General features: G+C 34.7%; 3 protein-coding genes and 2 pseudogenes across 7 annotated transcripts in view; all 5 read right to left on the reverse strand.

Moving 5' to 3' along the window:
• Positions 1-1,334: 1,334 nt before the first annotated feature.
• LOC127739690 (disease resistance protein RPV1-like) lies at positions 1,335-4,109 on the reverse strand (annotated as a pseudogene).
• A 3,188-nt stretch (positions 4,110-7,297) lies between these two features.
• LOC127741222 (disease resistance protein RUN1-like) lies at positions 7,298-8,239 on the reverse strand (annotated as a pseudogene).
• Positions 8,240-9,240: 1,001 nt separating this feature from the next.
• The window catches only part of LOC107461399 (disease resistance protein RPV1), a 76,128-nt gene continuing 62,379 nt past the window's right edge, over positions 9,241-22,989 (reverse strand). Inside the window, exons 1-5 of one of the 4 annotated variants that reach the window (XM_052252792.1) lie at positions 13,619-13,723; positions 12,186-12,699; positions 10,914-12,009; positions 10,522-10,815; positions 9,241-10,450 (exon numbers count right to left, since the gene is read on the reverse strand). In XM_052252792.1, coding sequence (XP_052108752.1) covers positions 9,323-10,450; positions 10,522-10,815; positions 10,914-12,009; positions 12,186-12,658 — 2,991 coding nt within the window. In that variant the 5' untranslated portion in view covers positions 12,659-12,699; positions 13,619-13,723 and the 3' untranslated portion in view covers positions 9,241-9,322. Of the gene's footprint in view, positions 10,451-10,521; positions 10,816-10,913; positions 12,010-12,185; positions 12,700-12,797; positions 13,133-13,618; positions 13,724-22,989 lie in introns of those variants that run through there. The other 3 variants (XM_052252791.1, XM_052252793.1, XM_052252790.1) reach the window with 3 other exon arrangements.
• LOC107461346 (disease resistance protein RML1B) lies at positions 13,446-15,691 on the reverse strand. Its single transcript, XM_052252794.1, has 3 exons — positions 15,553-15,691; positions 15,161-15,454; positions 13,446-15,071 (listed from the first exon to the last, which is right to left on the reverse strand). The coding sequence occupies exons 1-3, from the start codon at positions 15,652-15,654 to the stop codon at positions 13,620-13,622; spliced, it is 1,848 nt and encodes a 615-aa protein (XP_052108754.1). The 5' UTR covers positions 15,655-15,691; the 3' UTR covers positions 13,446-13,619.
• LOC107461403 (putative disease resistance protein At4g11170) lies at positions 15,682-18,187 on the reverse strand. 2 transcript variants are annotated; one of them, XM_052252795.1, is made up of 2 exons: positions 17,568-18,135; positions 15,682-15,781 (listed from the first exon to the last, which is right to left on the reverse strand). In XM_052252795.1, exons 1-2 carry the CDS (start codon positions 18,044-18,046, stop codon positions 15,751-15,753), a joined length of 510 nt encoding a protein of 169 aa, XP_052108755.1. In that variant the 5' UTR covers positions 18,047-18,135; the 3' UTR covers positions 15,682-15,750. The 2 variants fall into 2 exon arrangements, with proteins under 2 accessions (XP_052108755.1, XP_020984734.1); XM_021129075.2 differs by lacking the exon at positions 15,682-15,781 and adding an exon at positions 16,369-16,647 and having other exon boundaries at positions 17,568-18,187.

The raw sequence follows: 22,989 nt of genomic DNA on the forward strand, positions 1-22,989 counted from the left end.
ATGTTCATGTTCAACTTGTTTATTCTTATTACAGATTTATAAGCAGTATTTAGTCAAATTTATTTGATATTATCTTAATTATTATTCTTGTTTTTTGGTGACTAATTATTATTCTTGTTTAGTCTTTCATTTATATATTATGGTTAACTTAAGAATTTTATTATTACATTATTTCACAATTCATTTTCGATATTTTCATTGATAAGTTTCGAACAAAGTTTATTTTTCTAGAAAAATTATATCTGCTCCTAAATTAAAATTTCTGATACAAGCTTAAATCAACACCTATATCAAAATATAATAAAAATCAAACGAAACACTTATCAAATGAAAATAAAAGATGAGAAATTAAGCTCTATTTATATCAGACCATAAGACAACATTGGATTTCAAATGTAAATTTTAAAAATTTATTCAATACAATCTAAACAGTATAATATATCAAATAAAAGTATAAAATTCATCTCTAAAATTTTTAGATAAAGATAAAAAGATTATACTATTTAAATTATAACTCATTGACAATATTAAACACTTTTGCTTAAACAATAATGATTGAATTATATTTTTTAATTATTTTATGTTTTTGCTCAGCACTTGTGCTCATAACTCATAAGAATATATAAGTGAGTCGTTATAACACCAAAATGTCAGTTTCGAACATCTGAAGCGTACATTGGGTGCACCCCCCAATAGGGACTTTCTAATTCTTTGACATCATCTTTCACAATAGGATTATGACGATGATAGAAGAACTGGAATGAAACCACGAGTTGAATACTGTTATTAGTGTCGGTGCTTTCTTCCATTACCTTGATCATGTCAATGCAGCATTTCCCGTCGTACCAAAAACTGTTACCGTCAAGCCGCATAATCTCGCTTGGCATCCAATACCCGTCATAGCTGAAACTTGGGCCATGCATCACTTTAACGCAATACTTATGTGAGTAATATGACAGTTCAGTTACGTCCACTTGGTGACTCCCATAGAATGCAGGAAACATGACACAAAAGATGAATCCCAACAAGCTATCACCTGGGGCAACATCTAGAGTAACGGTCCCTCTTTCTGGGTTTATATATCTGAACCATCCCGCGTCTGCACCTGATAACACACTTAACTTGGGATGATTGTGCCAGTGGTTCCACACAGAAAGAAACTCATCCGTATCCTCCTTAAATCGCCATGGTGTTGTAGCACATGTAGGTGCTGCTGCTAGTGCTCGCTTTAGTCTTCCATAGGCATGTTCCATAATTCTGTTTCTTGCATTCCCTTCCAATTTGTTGCAGTTGGTGAAATTGAAGGACATATCCTCAAATTGCTGCTGCTGGATTGGCTCTTCAGCCACAGAATCCAAAGCAGATACAGATACAGTGTGTAGCGAGCGGCAGTAGCGATGCTGGAAGCTCTGCTATGGACTCAAGGCTCTCACAGGATCTCACGTTCAGGTATTTCAGCTTCTGGGAACATACAGCAGACGGAGGAACTTGACACAGACTCTTGCAATGAGAGATACTCACTTGTCTAAGATTTGAAGCTTTTGATAAATCTGGGAGCTGGATTAGGCTTGACGAACCATCAAGATCCACTTTCCTTAGACTTACAAGATTCTGAAATTAATTAATTAAAAGGTAGGTAGGTATACTTGCATGTGTATGGATGGAATCAAATTAATTTCACAATCTTGTTTCCATACCTGTTCACCTTCCCAAAGCGTTTGCAATCCACTGTAGCGCATTATGATTTCAACAAATCTCTCAGCACCAAAAGAATACGGAAAAGATTTCAAAGGAAACTCGTCCCAATGAAGATAGCTTAACTTCTTTGGCAGGGATGTAATTCCTTCTGGAGCACACAACTTGTTTTTGGAATCCGGTGCATGAAATCTAACAAGCTTCAGTTCTGGCATTCTTTCAAATGTCTCAGGGTGCAACCTTGTCATGTCAATTTCTGACATGTTTAAAGTGATACTTTGAATAACTTGAGTTCCCTGCATAGTATGTATGTCAAAATTAAATATATATCAAAATGGGACAAGTTTACAATCTGGGTAATCTTATGCTTACCTTATTGTGTTTCAGTACTTCATAGGTATCACAAGAATCCCATAGTCTACTGCGTTTTCCTGGATCATCTAGACATTCTTCGCGAACAATTTCACGACCCATTTCTCGAATTAAGTCATGCATTGACACACAACCATTTGAAATGGAAATAAGAGCTTTATTACAAAGATTTGTCAACCCGATAGTTGTTGCGTATCCGCAGGAATCAAGAACAGATTGTATCATCTCTTCTTCTGAATTTGTATCAAAGAAACATGCAAGATGCAAAAAGATGTTCCGATCATTACGATCCAGTTCATTATAACTCAATCGCAGTATACTTTGGATTTTTTCATCAGGCATCTTTTCAAGTTTGAGCAGTTCACTTTCCCACTCTCGTTGAGTTTTTCCTTTAAGAAAGGAACCCAAGATTTTCAATGCTAAAGGGAGGCCTTTGCAATAGTTAAGCACTCTCTTGGACAACTCAACTTGTTCTGCTTCTATAGCGCAGTTTTGCTTGAAGGCATTCAGGCTGAAAAGCCGAAGAGAATAATCAGAATTCAATGTCTCAACTTCATGTATATGATCAGCATCCGCCTTAACAAGGACATGCTTGTCTCTTGTTGTCACTATGATTCTGCTACTTGCCTCAAACCATGTATGTCCTCCACATAAATCTTCCATTTGGTCTGAATCATTGACATCATCAAGAACAACAAGAACCTTTGTTCGACTAAGTCTTCTCTTGGCAAAATTAGTTATTCCACCAGGCGTGACATAGGAACTTGCATCTTCTTCCTTTAGCAGTTTCGAAAGAAGTTCTTTTTTCAAATGTTCTATAACATATTTCTGAACTCTTTCTCTTACATTGTCCAAAAAGCAAAATCTTTCAAATCCATCACACAATATATTGAAAAGTACTCTAGCAAGCGTGGTCTTACCAACACCGCCCATTCCCCAAAGGCCAATAATAGAAACTGCTTCTGATTCTGTGCACAACAATGATTCTAGCTCTGCAATTGGTTCATGAATTCCAACAAGACCCTGCATCAGATCACCTTGGCATGTTTGGTTTAACCTTTGTATGACCCGTTTGACAATTTCATCAATGAGTTCATCATCATTGCTGCATAACATGAGGCAAACTTCATATTGTTATTGTTGTTGTTGACTTGTTTAGTTTAATAAATATATAATATATAAAGCGAAGCATTTAATGTGAGAATGGATTTACCCCTTCCACAAAAATCTCATTTATCAAAAGATACCCAGTCTAATGTTGTCATGATGGGTCTACATTATATCAAAGAAGAAACAAAATAATCTAGGAAACAAATGAAAGAGAAAAAAGAAAAAAACTGACCTGAAGATTGATGATGGTGAATGCAATCCAGACAACTTGGCAGCTTCCTTGAGAGCATCTCGCCATATTTGCACCTTGTCTGCAGATCTTATCTCATGATTAGCAAGTGCATCGTGATAGCTTCCCCTTTGATGGCGCACCCATTTTTTCTTCTGCATTCCATTATTTTGACTAGTTCTTCCAAACACCACTTGGAAGAAGCATAATCATGGGAGAATATGATCAAAGCAATTTGTGATTGTTCAATGGCTGTAAGGAGTGAGTGTGATATTTCAGTTCCTTCCCTCAGCATGTAATCCACATATGTGTCGATGTGTTTGTCCTCTAGAGCCTTAAGCAGATGGCTGAGAAAACCGCGGCGAGTGTCTGTGCCTCTGAAGCTGAGGAAGACATCATACTTAATAATTTCAGAAGAAGCATGCGCAGCCATATCCTCTTCCTAGCAAAAATTATTGAAGATCACACAATTACCTGCTTCATCATCGATGAACACATGCATATAAATGAAAGGACCTAGGCGAGACAACAAAATAAAGAGAAATTGAAAATATATGACTATGTACTGAAACGAAAAATGTAAGGATACCATTGTTTACAAGATAATTAAGGGAGTTGGAAACAAGTGATGAGGCTGGAGGAGACAGTATCAGCAGTGTGGGCAGTTAAGTGTGCAATTCAACTAATTTCAAATAATTCAGATGAGAGATGTTGTGCTACTGAACTAAGGCATGCCAGGTCTTGGTTGTAAAAACTAAAGAGTAAAGTAGTACAGTGAAGTCAAGGTGTGGAGAACACGCAAACAATACATAGAAGTTGGATAGTCCAAACTCCAAGTAACAGTTTTTCCGCCAAAATGAACACTGTTAATGATCTCTCTCAATACAACACGTGGCCAAGTCATTTCTCCCAAAAGAGAGCACTGTTCGCTACAGTTCGCCGAAGCGGGAATTTTCCCGCACAAATCAGATTCCATCTCTTCCTTTTTAGTTTTGGAGTTTTGGTGACTGAAAATTAAAAAGCAACCCAAAAGAAAATTTATTTTTGTATATTTTTGTATATTACACACTAAAAATAATTTACATATTAATAATTTAATATGTATAAATTATAATGTGTATTATAATATATTAGTAGCAATTAACAAATAAATTTAAAAAATAATAAAAGTGTATAAATATATAAAAAATTAAAAAGCTATTGAGAAATATAGGTTTAGATTAATGTAAAAAATAACAACTATAAAAAAAAAATTTTGTTTTGATTCTTTTTATGACAACAGTAAGTCAATAATAATTGAACAAATTTTTTAAACAATTAAAATTATTAAAATAATACTTTAAAACAAGATGAAAGACAAACTTTTATCAGATTATATAATTGTATACGTTGAAAAATAGAATATTTCAAAATTTATTTCAGATGATAAATTCATAATTTTAATTACATGAAATATCGTAGAACAAATTTTAAAATATCAAAATCCTAAGGTATGTAGTTGAATGTTAATTTTTATATAATATAATTGTTAATTTTAACTTATATACTATAAATTTTATTTTATTGGCTTTTTTATGTTATATTTTAATTTATTTGTATTTAATTTGATCCCTCTTAAAAAATTTCTGGATCTGCCATTAGGTGGATTAATGATTCAGTCAAATTCCAGTATTTACTATGGACAGGATATGCATTATCCCAAAGAGAATATAGGAGTTTCAGCTTTTATTAACATAAATTTTCATTCATGTACGAACAAATTTCAGTTCATTGATGTTATAGGAAGGTTAATTTTTGATTGATGTTAGTCTTTATTGAATAATCACTTTTTTGTTTTATAAATTAGCTTTTTAAAATTTTTTATTGAATAGTTACTTTTTTGTTTATTGAATAGTCATTTTATTTTGTTATGTCAAAGAATTTAAGTGTTTCTAAAACGGACTGAAATCAACATTTTTTTCAAATAAGTGTTTTTCAATAGTGATATATACACTTTTTCGATTCATCTAGTCTATTAATTTCGGTTTATTTGTGTTTTTTGGGCTCTTAATGTTTTATAAATATTCTAAATCCATTCACTGGAACCTAAAAAAAAACAACAGCCAAACAGTTCTAACAGATATATACATTAACATTAGATTTTTTATTAACATTAGATTTTCAATAACATTTACATTGATATTCACATATATACATTAAAGAAGAAGCGTTTGTTTTTTTAAACAAATTAAACAAAATAGTGTTAATTACAACGAGTCAAAGAAACTATAATCTATTTACTATCTATATGCGCAGATGTGAATTTACAAAAAGGACTTGAGAGAAAAGTAGATGATTTCGGGAGTCTTATGGCTTCAGATGCCTGAATCACTTTGTCTCTAATTTTGTTAATTTTGTAGAACATAATGTTTGGACCATATTCGCACCTGAAGGCATCAATTTCTTCCTACAATTCAATTGAAAGGAATTAGTTACATAAAAAATGAACCGAATTTCATTAATTTAGAAATTACTTACTTGTTTTCAGTTTTTATATTGATACTTTTTCCTTTTTTAATCTTTGAGGATCAATTGTTTCCAACCATTTCATCACGTATATCGCGCAATTATAACTAAAAAAAGAAATAAGTAACATATGATTAATAGTATACACAATGAAACACATTAAAAATAGCACTATAACAAATAAAGATTTTTTACTTTGTTCGTTGACTGCCATGTCTGATATACTCGGGTTTAACTCCCTCTCCGTCCTTTATCAAGGGTTTTGTCCCAGCATAAACCCTCATCTGAGATACTATTAATTCCGAAAAAGGATACAAAAAGTAAAATCAAGCACAAGCAGTGATTGAATAAAATGTGATAAACATTCAATCAGTAAGAAAAATATTTTATATATGCAAAATAACTCAACTGAACACTTAATAATCAAGTGAATCTAAATCACCAACTCCAATGAACCGAACTCCATTCATGTTTGAATAAAATGTGATAAATATTTAATCAGCAAAAAAATATTTCTGCATGCAAATGAATTCAATTGAACACTTAACAATCAAGTGAATGTAAATCACCAACTCTAATGAATCGAATTCTAATCATCTTTAAATAATTTACAACAAAAATATGTATGATGTAAATAACTTGCATAAACTTGTTCAGTTTAATTCTTGTTTCAGGTATTTCATCTTTTTTTTTGTTGACAGGATCAAGTATATAAAATGCCATCTTTTTTACATCAACCATCCACAACCACCAATAGTCTCTATTGTAAATTGACACAAACAGCTGAAGTTTAAAAAATTGATAGAATATTTCAGTCTAAATGATAGCAAACGACAGAATTATCAAAGAAGTTTTAGAAATCACAACTTACAAATGAATACGATGCCAATTTTTTTTGTCAAGAAAATAGAGGTAGTGCGCATATTGTTCGATCCAGTAGGCCTTGTTGGTATTTGGATCAATGTATTTCATATCATAGTTTTTTAACATAAAATTCTATAAAATAAACCTCAATTAAATTACAAATGAACCAAATTATTTATCAGAATCAATAAATTATTTAGGAAATAAAAAATTTGGCTTACCAAAATATCTATACTGCGTTTTCCTGAATCATCTAGACATTCTTCGCGAACAATTTCACGACCCATTTCCCGAATTAATTCATGCATTGACACAATTGTTTGAAATGGAAGTAAGAGCTTTATTACAAAGATCTGTCAAGCCGAAAGTAGTTGTGTATCCACAAGAAGAGATTTTATCTGCTCTTCTTCTGTATTTGTATCAAAGAAACATGCAAGTTCCAAAAATATATTTCGATCATTACGATCTAATTCATTATAACTCAGTCGCAATATACATTGGATTTTTTCATCAGGCATCTTTTCAAATTTCAAGTTTGGCCAGTTCACTTTCCCAATCTTGTTTAGTTTTTCCTTTAAGGAAGGAACCCAAGATTTTTAATGCTAAAGGGAGGCCTTTACAATAATTAAGCACCCTCTTGGACAACTCAACTTGTTCTACCTTTATAACGCAGTTTTGCTTAAAGGCATTCAAGTTGAAAAGCCGAAGAGATTCATCAGGATTCAATGTCTTAACTTCATTATATGATCTGCGTCAGCTGTAACAAGAACATGCTTATCTCTTGTTGTCACTGTGATTCTGCTACTTGCCCCAAACCATGTATGTCCCCACATAAATCTTCCACTTGGTCTGAATCATTGACATCATCAAGAACAATAAGAACTCTTATTCAACCAAGTCTTTTTTGGGCAAATTAGTTATTCCACCAGGCGTGAGAAAGGGAGTTGCATCTTCTTCCGTTAGCAGTTTGGAAAGAGGTGCTTTCTTCAAATGATCTATACCATACTTCTCAGCTCTTTCTCTTACATTGTTCAAAAAGCAAAATCCTTCAAATCCATCACACAATCTATTGAAAACTGCAGTCGCGAGAGTTGTCTTACCAACACCGTGTCGTATCCTTGGTTGTGTTGGTCACCACCTTCAAACATGCAAAAGAACTTGCTAAGAAACTACGCACGTTTATGAAATTGACAAAAGTAAAATCATGCTGATGTACTTATTATTTGTGTTACATACAGTATCTTGTATGTTCACACTTCACAGTAACCAATAGCCACTACCACTAGCACCTGGGAAATATTATATTTAACATGCAAAATGTCTGTTTAGAACAGTGTCTTTGGTTGTGTTGGTTAAATATAAGATTAACCAACCTTCAATGTGCAAAATCCTAAAAGGAACTAGGTAACAAACTTCGTTAAAATGGAATCTCCAACTTGCCTCGCTTGAGTGGTTTATTCCCATATAATTTTACTCATTTCTTCGTTAAGATTTTTATTAACTTAGCAATTTAGACCTTTTTCTAATACTAATAAAAAGACAAACTTCTAATGCCAAAAAAGCTAAGGAAAATGTCTCATTGCTCTATAGATTAGAGTGTTTTAATAATCTCCACTATCCATGATGAAGAACAAAATGAGAAGAATCTGTCGTTCAAATTTTACGTCGATCTAACGGTAAAAAAATGAAAAACTGCTACTCAAATATTGCGTAACAACCAAAAACTTATTTTCTCTCAATTTCTTCCACTATAGACCTCTAATCAATATTTCCACCATCCAAAATAAAAAACAAAATGAAAGGAGCACAATGGGAAAAATTTTACTTTTTGCTTAATATTTTGTCGAAATCACTCACTAATTTTTTTGCTTTATCTTACTAAATTTATTTTTATTGCTCAAGGACTGCATCTATGGAGTCTCTTTCCGGTAGAACCAAAAAAGTATCTCTTATTACCGTGTAATGACAGATCCAAAAAATTTTAACAGTAGAGGCAAAGTATATATAACATAATAATTATTTGTGTTTAGCTAACATGTATCTTAAGGACGCATGACAAGCTTATTATTAGTTGAAGATTTTAAATTTTTTCATTTAATAACTGCAAAATAAATTCATTGAAAACTTAAATTTTTTATATTTTCAATACAAATATTTTTAATTTGTAATCTTAATGTATTTTTAGGACATAACATAGATAAACTCTAATAAGTTTTATAATAAAAATTAGCTATCAAATTATTCCTTAATCATGTATTTGTGTATAAAAATATTTATTGTTTAATTTATTTTCAATATGTATTTTATATTTTAATACAAAATATATAATTTATAAATTAAAATATTAAAATAGTAATTTTAATAATAATAATAATATATAATTTAGAATTCTATGTTTTAGGTTTCATATTTACAATTGAAATGTCTCTTTTTCTATATATATCACTAAAAAATTGAGTAAAAAATGATTGTGGGATCAATTCAATAATTTAACGAGAATGTTCAAAATAATTTTAAATTGTTGCCTCCACTACAATGTGTATAGAACTATAGATCCGTCCTGCCACCATGCATGAGTGCAACCGACTCCGAAACACCACCTCTTTCATCTGAGTCATCTATGGAACCACCATTACCTTCCTCAATAGACGGTACATTCATATTAAGATTTACATCATTTACCGACTCCATGCTCATGCCACCACGAACATCTGAGGCATATATTGGGTGCACACCCCAATATTCTACTTCTTTGTCATCATCTTCCTCAATAGGCTGACTCAAAATAAGACGATTGTAGAAGAACTTGAATGAAACCTTGAGTTGAATATTATTATTATTAGTGTTGGTGTTTTCTTCCATTACCTTGATCATGTCAATGCAGCATTGCCCGTCGTACCAAAAATAGTAATCGTTAAGCCATATATCCTCATCTGGCATCCAATGCCCATCATAACTGAAACTTGGGCCATTCCTCACTTCAACGCAATACGTATATGACACTGAAGTGGCGCTCACTTGGTAACTCCCAGAGTATGCAGGAAAAACGACCCAAAAGATGAAACCCAACAAGCTATCACCTGGGGCAACATCAAGAGTGACTGCCCCGTTCTGTGGGTTTATATATCTGAACCATCCCGGGTCTGCACCTGACAACACATTTAACTTGGGATGATTGTGCTGCTTGCCTGACAGATAACGATACGGGTGCTTATCCTCCTTATCCAGCCATGCTGTTGTAGCACATGTCGGTGCTGCTGCTAGTGGTCGCTTTAGTCTTCCATAGGCATGTTCCATAATGCTGTTTTTTGCATTCTCTTCCAATTTGTAGCAATTGCTGAAATTGAAGGTTATATCCTCAAATTGCTGCTGCTGGATTGCCTCTTCAGCCACAGAATCCAAAGCAGATACAGATACAGTGTGTAAGGAGCGGCAGTCGCGAGCAATTACGCACACAACCGATGCTGGAAGCTCTGCTATGGACTCAAGACTCTCACAGTTGCTCACGTTCAGGTATTTCAGCTTCTGGGAACATACAGCAGATGGAGGAACTTGACACAGACTCTTGCAACCAGAGATACTCACTTCTCTAAGATTTGAAGCTTTTGATAAATCTGGGAGCTCCATTAGGCTTGACGAACCATCTAGATCCACTTTCCTTAGATTTACAAGATTCTGAAATTAACAAATTAACTAATTAAAGCATGTGTATGGGTATCAAATGAAAAAGAATATTGTTTCCATACCTGTTCACCTTCCCAAAGCTTTTGCAATCCACTGTTGGGCATTATGATTTCAACAATTCTCTCAACACTTAAAGAAGGCGGCAAAGATTTCAAAGGAAACTCATCCCAATGAAAATACCTTAACTCGTTCGACATAGATCTAATACCCTCTGGAGCATACAACTTGTTTTTGGAATCGGCTGCATGAAATCTAACAAGCTTCAGTCCAGCCATTCTTTCAAATGTCTCAGGGTGCAAGCTCATCCGGTCAATTTCCGACATGTTTAATTCGATACTTTCAATAGCATCCGTTCCCTGCATAGTATATACGTATGTCAAAATGAAACATATATTATATCAAAGTTCCACCAAATAAATGTGAAAAAAGTAGAATCTGATAATCTTACGCTTACCTTATTGTCTTTCAATACTTTACAGATATCCTGAGGATCCCACAGTCTACTGCGTTTTCCTGGATCATTTAGAGATTCTTCGCAAACAATTTCACGGCCCATTTCTCGAATTAAGTCATGCATGGACACATAACCATTTGAAACGGAAATAAGAGCTTTATTATGAAGATTTGTCAACCCGATAGTTGTTGCGTATCCGCAGGAATCAAGAACAGATTGTATCAGCTCTTCTTCTGTATTTGTATAAAAGAAACATGCAAGATGCAAAAAGATGTTCCGATCATTACGATCCAGTTCATTATAACTCAATCGCAATATACTTTGGATTTTTTCATCAGGCATCTTTTCAAGTTTGAGCAGTTCACTTTCCCACTCTCGTTGAGTTTTTCCTTTAAGAAAGGAACCCAAGATTTTCAATGCTAAAGGGAGGCCTTTGCAATAGTTAAGCACTCTTTTGGACAACTCAACTTGTTCTGCTTCTATAGTGCAGTTTTGCTTGAAGGCATTCAGGCTGAAAAGCCGAAGAGAATCATCAGAATTCAATGTCTCAACTTCATGTATATGATCAGCATCCGCCTTAACAAGCACATGCTTGTCTCTTGTTGTCACTATGATTCTGCTACTTGCCCCAAACCATGTGTGTCCTCCACATAAATCTTCCATTTGGTCTGAATCATTGACATCATCAAGAACAACAAGAACCTTTGTTCGACTAAGTCTTTTCTTGGCAAAATTAGTTATCCCACCGGGCGTGACAAAGGGACTTGCATCTTCTTCCTTTAGCAGCTTGGAAAGAAGTTCTTTCTTCAAATGATCTATACCATATTTCTCAGCTCTTTCTCTTACATTGTTCAAAAAGCAAAATCCTTCAAATCCATCACACAATCTATTGAAAACTGCAGTCGCAAGAGTTGTCTTACCAACACCGCCCATGCCCCAAAGTCCAACAATAACAGCTTCAGATTCCGTGCACAAAGATACTAGCTTTTCAATTGGTCCATGAATTCCAACAAGACCCTGCAAATCACCTTGGGGTGATTGGTTTAACCTTTGTAAGACACGTTTGACAATTTCACCAACAAGGTCAGCATCATCCCTGCATAATGTGTACGAGGCAAAATTATTAGTATTGTTGTTGTTGTTGTATTGTTTAGTTTAATAGTGTGAGAATGGATTTATCCCTTCCACTAAATCGCATTTATCAAAATATACCCTAATCTAATAGTGTTACAGAAGAAACAAAATAATCTATGAAAAAAAAAGATTGCTGACCTGAAGCTTGATGACGGTGAATGGAATCCAGACAAATTGGCAGCTTCCTTGAGAGCATCTCTCCAGATTTGCACCCTGTCTGCAAACCTCACCTCATGATTAGCAAGGGCGTGGTGATAAATTTCCTTTTGGTGGCGCACCCATGATGGGTCTACATTATGGAAAATAGGTATTACAATTTGACCATTTTTTTCCCTGCATTCCATTATTTTGGCTAGTTCTTCCAAACACCATTTGGAAGAAGCATAATCCTGGGAGAATATGATCAAAGCAATTTCTGATTGTTCAATGGCTGCAAGTAGTGAGTGTGATATTTCAGTTCCTTCTCTGAGCATGTAATCCACGTATGTCTTGATGTGCTTGTCCTCTAAAGCCTTGTGCAGATGGCTGAGAAAACCACGGCGAGTGTCTCTGCCTCTGAAGCTGAGGAAGACATCATACTTAATAATCTCAGAAGAAGCATGCGCAGCCATATCCTCTTCCTTGCAAAAATTATCGAAGATCACACAAGTACCTGCTTCATCAATGAACATACATATAAATGACAGGACCCAGGTGAGACAAGAAACTAAAGAGAAATCGAATGAACATTGTAACGATAAAATTGTGTACAAGCTAATTAAGGAAGTTGGAGACAAATGATGAAGATCAGAACAGAGGCTGAGGCTGGAGGAGATTGTGGCAGCGTGAGTAGAGTGAAGGGTACACAATGGAGTCAACGCGTGGAAACTAATAAACACATAGTACGAGGTTGTTTGCACTTTCCACGAAAGCTCGCTTGTGATTACTGTGGTGGTCGGTCCAAAGAAAGCTTAAAAAAACACAGGAGTTTAAGTTAAAGTAATGTTTGTTTAGACTTTAGATACATTGCGTTACGCCCTTCAAAAGATTCTTACCGGAAACCGTGTCTTATCTTTGGTCGTGTCGGTCAAATATAAGAGTGACCACCTTCAAACGTGCAAAAGAACTTGCTAAGAAACTAGGCACGTTAATGAAATTGACAAAAGTAAAATCATGCCGATGTACTTGTTATACAAATAACAGTATCTTGTATGTTCACACTTCACAGTAACCAATACTCCCATTTTAACAATATCTTTTACTAGTAACCAATAGTCCTATTTTAACTTGTTGGATAATTGATCAAGTTTGTTTAAGATAAAGTTAAAATTGATTCATCATGCATCATTCTTCAGGAGCTTCATAAAATAAAATTGCAAACAGAAGGAAGAACATAATTAAGGTATAAGAGAATCGAAATAGAAGAAGAATGTAGAATCACAGAAAAGGGAGTATCAATGTGATAGTCCCCAAAGCAGTGAAGGATTGTATTATGTAAGTGTGTAAAAGCATATATTAGAAATAACAGAAACCATATTTGGCATTGGAGAGGCCAATTCTCTCCCTTAATTCTATTTATATCATCCTCTCACCTCATTCCTTTATTTTCTTCTTCACTCTCCTCCTATACATGAATTGAAAAGGAGTAATTTTCCCATTCTGCTCTTGATCATCCTTGCTGCTGAGCTGTGTAGCAGAAAGCTCCCTTGAAGAAAAGTATTCCATTTTAAAGTTCCTATTTGTGGAAGAAAGTGGTTCTTCCAGCTCTAGATCACCTTGGTTCTCATCAACTTGAGTTATCTCTGGTCTTCTCTTGGATTTAGTATCCGAGACATATATTGGATGGACACCACACTCTTTTATTCCTGTGGAATTAAGGGAGTAATGGAAATCAAATAATACCTTGTACTTATGAACATTATCTTCATCACTTACTTTGTCTTGTTTCGTTCTCCTCATCATATCAATGCAGCATTGCCTATCATACCACATATACACATTGTCAGATTCCTTATCAACTGCACGGTCATATATCACCCACGAACTCTGATCACGCACGCTTGGACCATCACTCGTTTCAATGAAGTAAGAACATTTCAAACTTTCCGAGCCTAAGCCTTTTTCCTCTCTAGGAGGAAGAACAGCACAGAAGATGAAACCTCGGAACATACTGATACTAGAAGCAAGTAGGACAAGTTCAACAGTCATGCAAGTTTCGGTTGTTCTATAGCTGAACCATCCTGGAACTTGGCTTCCTGGTAAGCAAACATGAACCCTGAGTTCATAATTATTATCAAAGTTTGCATAATAGTACTCATTCCTCTGTGCTGTTGGTAGCCATGCGTTTGCTGCTTGCTGTATTCTGACATAGGCGTTTGCCATAATGGCCTGGATTGTAGCCTTCTCCAACTTAACACAATTGGTAAATGCAAATGTTTTATATCCGAAATTCTCTTCTTTGATTGGTTCAGCCATGAAAACAGTATGTAATGATGTGCAGTTAACAGCAATTAAAACCAAAATGGACAATGGAAGCTCTGGTATTGATTGAAGCTTCTCGCAATTACTCAAGTTGAGGTATTTCAGCCGTGACAGATGCTTAATGCTTTCGGGCAAGCTTCTCACACTGCTGTGACACATTGATAAGTCCTTCAATGATGAAAGCATGCTTATATTGTCTGGCAGCAGAGAAAGGTTGGAACAGTAATCCAGTTTTAGCCGTTCAAGCGGAGCTGATAACACCAATTTGTCTGTGCCGTGGTTAAGCTGTGTCAACGAGAACTCTCTGAGACCAATGCAGCTATGGAAGGAGAGTGTCTTAAGAGATTGATGATGAATGTTGTGCTGGAAACTTCTTAGTTCATTACAATCATTTAGAAAGAGATAACCCAGCTTTTGAGAAGACAAAACAGATTGGGGAACTTGCTGCAGACTCTTGCAGTTGGAAACATTTACTTCTTCAAGATTTGGGGCCTTGGAGAAATCTGGGAGCTCGACTAGGTGTGATGAATAATTAAGATCTACTAGCTTCAGATTTACAAGATTCTGCAGAAGAATTAAAATAAATTCATGAGCCCAGTCTTTTTAAAACGATATACATGTGTTTAAACAAAAAAGGAAGTTGCACTGCATACCTGGACACCTTCCCAAAGCTTCTCCAACTGACTAGACGGCATTATAATTTCCACAAGATTTTCCGCACAAAAAGACAATGGTAAAGATTTCGAAGGGTAGTCTTCCCATTGAAAAAATCTCAGCTCATCTGACAAGGATTCAATACCATGAGGAGCACAGAGCCTATGCTCACCATCCCATGAATGAACATTTAAAAACTTGAGCTTGTACATTCTTGCAAATATCTGAGGATGCAAGCTTAGCATGTCAATTTTTGACATGTCTAATGTTATGCTTTCAATAGTTTCAGTTCCCTGCAGCATCAAGTCAAAGTATATTGGAATTACTACAAAACTAACTAATTAAAGCCATCTTTAGTTTATATTTGATAAAGGATATATACTATACTTACCGTGTCATATTTCAATACTTTATAGATATCAGTAGAATCCCATAATCTACTGCGCTTTCCTGGATCATTGGGAGACTCTTCACGAACTACTTCACGTCCCATTTCTCGAAGCAAGTCGTCACTTCACTGCTTAAAATGGAAATAAGAGCTTTGTCTTGAAGAGTTTTTAACCCAATAGCTGTTGAGTATCCGCACGCATCAAGAAGAAATGTGACCTGCTCTTCTGAAACTGTCTTGAAGAAACATGCAAGGTATAGAAAAATATTCCGATCATGACGATCTAGTTCGTTATAGCTCAATCTCAATATATTTTGAATTTCTACATGAGGCATTTTTTCAAGTTTAAGAAGCTGACTTTTCCACTCCTGCTTACTTTTTCCACAGAGAAAGGAACCCATAACTTTTAAGGCTAATGGAATTCCTTTCGCATAGTTAAGAACCCTCATGGATTGCTCAACTTGCTCTGTGTCCATGTAGTTTTGTTTCATGGCATTCAACTTAAAAAGCTCAAGAGACTCATCCTGATTTAATGCCTTAACCTCATGAATATGATCGGCTCTATTCAGCACATGTTTATCTCTAGTTGTCACCATGATTCTACTAGTTAGCCCAAACCAATCATGTCCTCCACATAAATCTTCCAGTTGCTTAGAATCACTCACATCATCAAGAACAAGAAGAACTTTTCTGCGACGGAGTCTTCTCTTGGCAAAATCAGTTATCCCAATAGGCATGATGAAAGAGACTACATCTTTTTCTACATCTTTAATGTCCAGCAGCTTAGATACAAGTTCTTTCTTCAAATGATTTATGCCATATTTCTGGACTTTTTCTCTTACATTGTCTAAAAAGCAGAGTCCTTCAAATTCATGACATACCCTATTGAAAACAAAACTAGCAAGAGTTGTCTTTCCAATACCACCCATGCCCCAAAGTCCAATAATAACTACAGCTTTTCATTCCTTGCACAATAATGATTCTAGCTCTGTAATTGGTTCATACATTCCGACAAGTCCTTGTAAATCTCCTTGGCACTTTTCATTCAACCTTTGTAACACGCGTTTGACAATTTCGTCAATAAGAGCAGCATCACTCCTGTACCAAACAAGGTACAATCCAAATTGTTCTTAGTGAATGGGTTTCCCTTAAGTATCACAAAATGATATCCCATTTCTACTACAAGAACTAATATAGTCCATCTTATTTCTCCCTTTAGGGTTAGAAAAACTCTCTTCTTACATTGTCTAAGAACTCAATGAATTTTGGTAACTGATCAAGATCTTCTAAAATGAGAAAGTTGGTAAAGTAATAAAGTGAGAGCTAATCACTCTTAAATTAAGATAGTAAAGTGCACATTTCATGGAAGTTACAAAATTAATGATGATTAACCCTTGACTTTACCACTTTACCAACTTCCTCATTTTAGAGGATCTAAATTCCTAATTAAAACCTGTTTGAATACTAACTTATGACAAAGTAAGGGCTTGTTTGGGTGAGCTTCTAAAAAAAATCTTTTTTCAAGTTATCTTTTTTTTAAAAAACTTATAGAGAAGTAAAAGTAATTTTATGTTTGGATATCTCATGTAAAAAGTTCTTTTTATCTATCAATTATGTTTGGGTATAACAATATAAAAGTACTTTTTTGTTTATTTATTACATGAAAAACATCTTTTTTTTAAAGAAAAAAGATCTTTTAAAGAAAGATGTAAATTATAGCTTTTTAAAAAGATTTTTTTTTATTTTACTAGTGCTTTTACTTTTATTTTTACTATTAGAAATTTGCCAAACACGTTAAAAAATAAAAAAAATCTTTTTTCATTGAAAAAAAATCTTTTTTTAACAAAATAATGGCGTCCAAACATGCACTAAAAATCAGCAATTTAGCCTCTAAAATTCTAAAAGCATCAATTTAATTCCCGATCAACATATACAGAATATAACTAATAGTTTTGAAATTTGAGGGATTAAAATAAAATACAGTTGCAATTGCATAGTGTAAAAGTAAAAGAACTTGCCCAAAGTTGGATGAATGCAGTCCAGACAAATTGGCAGCCTCGTTGAGAGCTTCTTTCAACATTAGCAACTGCGCCGCCGATGACGTTTTCCGATGGCCGGAAAGTGCATCGACATAACTTCCCCTTTGATGTCGCACACAAGATGGATCTACATCATAAAATATAGGTATTGCTGTTTGACCTTTCTCTTTCCTGCACTTCATTATTTTAACGAGTTCATCCAAGCACCACTTGGATGAAGCATAATCTTGGGAGAATATAATCAAGGAAATCTCTGATTCTTCAATGGCTGTAAGGAGTGAGTGTGATATTTGGGTTCCTTCTCTGAGCTTATAGTCTACATAGATCTCAATCTGTTTTTGGTTTAAAGCCTTAATCAGATGGCTAAGAAAACCACGTCTGGTATCTACGCCCCTGAAGCTAACGAAGATATCATATTTGCTTTCAGAAACAACGGACAGAGAAGACAACGAAGCCATTCTCTTCGATTTCGAGCATACAAACAGCTCTGAGGAGTAAACAAGTAGTCAACAACAATAATTGATGTAATTTCCATCAAACTTCTTCGGTAACAGTGATGTCATGATGTGGTGGTGTCTTTGCTTTGTCAACTAGCACTAGAAAGTTCCCTTGACTTCGTATAATTATCCTTATAATTGATGGAATTGTTAAGATAAGCATGTGGATGACCACGTTGGTTTACCTTCTTCATATTGAAGGAACCTCTCTTCAAGACAATCAAAATAAATCAAGGTTGAAATTAAAACTTTTTTATGTTTATAAATATTTTATTTATACATCTTTATTTTATATTTAATATATCTTTTATTTATTTTATAACATGTTATCAGCACGAAACTCTGATCAAATTTTTAGGAAGACTCAGGTAAAATTTTTTATTATGTCGAAGCTCTCTCATCTTGAATTCAATGCTCTTGATATTTCTGGAAACAATTATTTATCATGGATATTAGATGCTGAGATCCATCTTGATTCAATGAATCTTGGAGATACCATTAAGGCTGAAAATAATGCATCCCGGAAGAATAAAGCCAAAGTCATGATTTTTCTTCGTCGTCATCTTGACGAAGGATTGAAAAATGAATATCTCACATTAAAAGATCCTGCAGATCTTTGGAAAGACCTTGAAGAAAGGTACAATCATCAGAAAACGGTGATACTTCCTCAAGCTCGATATGAATGGACGCACTTGCGTCTACAAGATTTTAAATCCATAAATGAATATAATTCTGCAATGTTTCGAATCACCTCACGAATGAAATTATGTGGAGAAAAGATAACTGATCATGATATGTTGGAGAAAACTTTCTCAACCTTCCATGTCTCGAATGTGCTCCTGCAGCAGCAATATCAAGAAAAAGGATTTAAAAAATATTCTGAGTTAATTTCTTGCCTTCTTGTTGCTGAACGCAACAATGAGTTGCTCTTAAAAAATCATGAAATGCACCCGGCTGGTGCCACCCCAATTCCTGAAGTAAATGCGGCAAATTACCTCAGAAGAGGTAAATGGCAAGGTTTTAATAACAAGAAAAATTATAGAAGGAAAAGGAATTATATTCAAAAGAGATGATCTCACCAGAAGTGGGATAAAGAAAGAAATATCGGGTAGAATAAATCAACAGAGGATAAGTGTTTCCGTTGTGGTGGAAAGGGTCATTGGTCACGTACCTGTCGTACCCCAATGCACCTAGTCGATTTTTACCAGACATCTTTGAAAAAGGACGACAAGGAAAAAGAGTCGAATTTTGTTTCAAATGATGCTGAAAATTCCACCACTCATTATGATGTATCTGATTTCTTTGAGGATCCTGAAGAAAATATTGGTCATTTGATCAATGATGGAATAGTTTAATGTGTGAGATTGTTAAGTATTCATGTAAATAAATAATGTAAAGAGCTTATTGTTAAGTTTTATTTTCTATGTATTTAAGTTTCAAATATGATGTATATAAATAATAAAATATTAATGTTTATGAATTTTGAAATCATTAAATATGTCATGTTTTTAAATAAAATTTTAGTATATGACATTATTTTTATGTGCAGTATTTCTTAGAAAAATAATTTCGATCAAGAATTCAATTTAATTGTGCATACTACTCATTTTATTATTATTTGTCTTTAAAGAAAATGGCAAGAATATGTAATGAAGATGTATGCCTTGCGGATAGCGTAAGTTCGCACACTATTCTTAAAAGTGATATATATTTTACCCATCAAGAGCTATAATTTTGTTTCCTGGAGGAACAAAATTCATAATAAATAATGCACTATTATCTACCAAGTCTCGAAGAAACTTGTTGAGCTTTAAAGATATTCACCGAAATGGATATCATATTGAGACTATGAATGAGGGAAGTCATGAGTACTTATGTATCACAACTCATGATTCAAATAAAAAGGTTATATTAGAAAAGTTACCCTCACTTTCATCTGGGTTGTATTATACCAAGATTCGTGCAATTGAATCACATGCCACTGTAAACCAGAAGTTTACTAGCCCAAATAAATTCATAACTTGGCACGACCGATTGGGTCATCTGGGAACAACCATGATGAGGAGAATTATTGAAAACTCCCATAGACATTCACTAAAGAACCAGAAGATTCTTAAAACTAGTGAATTTTTGTTGTGCTGCATGTTCTCAGGGAAAGTTAATTTTAAGGCCATCACCAGTAAAGATTGGATTTGAGTCCTCTGAATTTCTAGAAAGGATTCAAGGTGATATATGTGGACCTATTCATCCATCATGTGGATCTTTTAGATATTTTATGGTCCTAATAGACGAATCTTCAAGATGGTCACATGTGTGCTTATTGTCCTCTCGCAACCTGGCGTTTGCGAGATTACTGGCTCAAATTATTCGATTAAAAGCACAATTTTCAGAAAATTCAATCAAAGCAATTCGTCTTGATAATGCTGGTGAATTTACTTCCCAAGCTTTTGATGTTTATTGTATGGCTAATGGAATAAGTGTTGAACATCTAGTAGCTTATGTTCACACACAAAATGGGTTAGCAGAATCGCTTATTAAACGCCTCCAATTAATTGTTAGACCTTTGCTTATGAGAACAAATCTCCCAACCTCGGTTTGGGAGCATGCTATTTTACATGCCGTAGCACTTATTCGTTTGAGGCCAACGAGTTACCATCACTTCTCTCCTATGCAATTAGCTTTTGGCCAGCAGCCAAATGTTTCCCATTTAAGAATATTTAGGTGTGCGATATATATTCTCATTGCACCACCTAATCGCACCAAAATGTGACCCCAAAGAAAATTGGGGATATATGTTGGATATGATTCTCCCTCTATAGTGAGGTATCTTAAGATACAAATTGGAGATGTATTTAAAATCCGGTTTGCGGATTGACATTTTGATGAATCAAAATTTTCAACATTAGGGGGGAGAGAATAAGCTTCCTGAAAAGGAGCTTAACTGGAATGCATCATCGTTGATGCATTTAGATCCTCGATAAAGGCAATGCGAACTGTAAGTTCAAAAGATTATACATTTGCAAAGAATAGCAAATGATTTCCTGATGCATTTTCCGATACAAAGAGGATAACTAAATCTTATATACCAGCGGAAAATGCCCCAATTCGAATTGATGTCCCAGTAGGACAAGTAACCACTGAAGCAAATTCACGCCAGAAGCGTGGCAGGACGGAAAATGCCCAATTCGAATTGATGTCCCAGTAGGACAAGTAGCCACTGAAGCAAATTCACGCCAGAAGCGTGGCAGGCCTGTCGGTTCCAAAGACAAAAATCATCGAAAGAGAAAAGAGATAAATATTATTTCTGTTGAAAAAGACATAGTAGAGACACCTGCAGTTGTCCAAAATTCTGATATAGTTTTAACGCCAGAAGACGTTCAGGTACCTGTAAATTGTGAAAATGACAAGATCTCAATAAATTATGTCTTTACAGGAGAAAAATAGGACCGAAATAAGACAATTGTCAATGAAATATTTGCATATAACGTGGCATTAAATATCATGCATGAAAGTAAGGATCTTGAGCCAAGATCAGTCGAAGAATGTCGACAAAAGGATGATTGGCCAAAATGGAAAGAAGCCATGAAGGTTGAGTTAGACTCACTTGCAAAACGTGAAGTCTTTGGACCCGTAGTCCGTACACTAGAAGATGTAAAACCTGTTGGATACATGTGGCTATTTGTGAGAAAACGAAATGAGAAAAATGAAGTTGTGCGCTATAAAGCCCGACTTGTAGCACAAGGTTTTTTACAAAGGCCCGATATAGATTATGAAGAAACGTATTCCCCTGTAGTGGATGCGATAACATTGCGTTATTTGGTCAGTTTATCTGCATATCATAAACTGCATATGCATTTAACGGATGTGGTAACAGCCTACTTATACGGCTCATTAGATCGGGATATCTATATGAAAGTCCCTGAAGGACTAAAGATATCTAAACCATCCAATGAATATTTGCAAGGGCTATACTCAGTCAAATTACAAAGATCTTTATATGGTCTAAAGCAATCTGGACGAATGTGGTATAATTGTCTTACTGAGTATCTGGCCAAAAACGGATTCAATAATGATGATATCTGCCCCTGTGTTTTCATAAAGAAAATTGGATATGGATTCATTATTATTGCTGTGTACGTTGATGATTTAAATATCATTGGGACTCCTGATGAGATTCCAACATTTATAAAAACTCTAAAAGAAGAGTTTGAGATGAAAGATCTTGGAAGGACTAAATTTTGTCTCGGCCTGTAGATCGAGCATACAAAAAATGGGATCTTTATTCATCAAGCGACATACACAGAAAAGATCTTGAAGAGATTTTATATGGATAAGTCACATCCCTTGAGTATCCCAATGATCATAAGATCTTTGGATGAGGAGAAGGATCAATTCCGTCCTAAAGGAGAAAATGAAGATATCCTTGGTCCTGAAGTACCACATCTTAGTGCCATTGGAGCGCTAATGTATCTTGCTAATAATATGTGACCCGATATATCATTTGCTGTGAATTTACTAGCAAGATATAGTTCCTCTCCAACCAGAAGACATTGGAGTGAAATCAAACAAATCTTTCGATATCTTCATGGGACGGTTGATATGGGATTGTTTTATCCCTATGGATCCAAGTCACAATTAGTTGGCTATGCAGATGCCGGATACTTGTCTGATCCACATAAAGGGAGATCTCAAACAGGATACCTATTCAGATATGGTGGTATAGCTACATCTTGGAGGTCCACAAAACAGACGATTGCTGCAACATCCTTTAATCATGCTGAGAGCCTGAGATACTGGCGATTCATGAAACTAGTCGCGAGTTTTTTTGGTTGAGGAGTCTGATTCAATATATTCTATCATCATGTGAACTGATTGATCATAAGATAGCTCCAACTGTCCTGTTT

Source organism: Arachis duranensis, chromosome 8 (assembly GCF_000817695.3).
Source record: "Arachis duranensis cultivar V14167 chromosome 8, aradu.V14167.gnm2.J7QH, whole genome shotgun sequence".
In the NCBI taxonomy this organism is placed as follows: Eukaryota; Viridiplantae; Streptophyta; class Magnoliopsida; order Fabales; family Fabaceae; genus Arachis; species Arachis duranensis.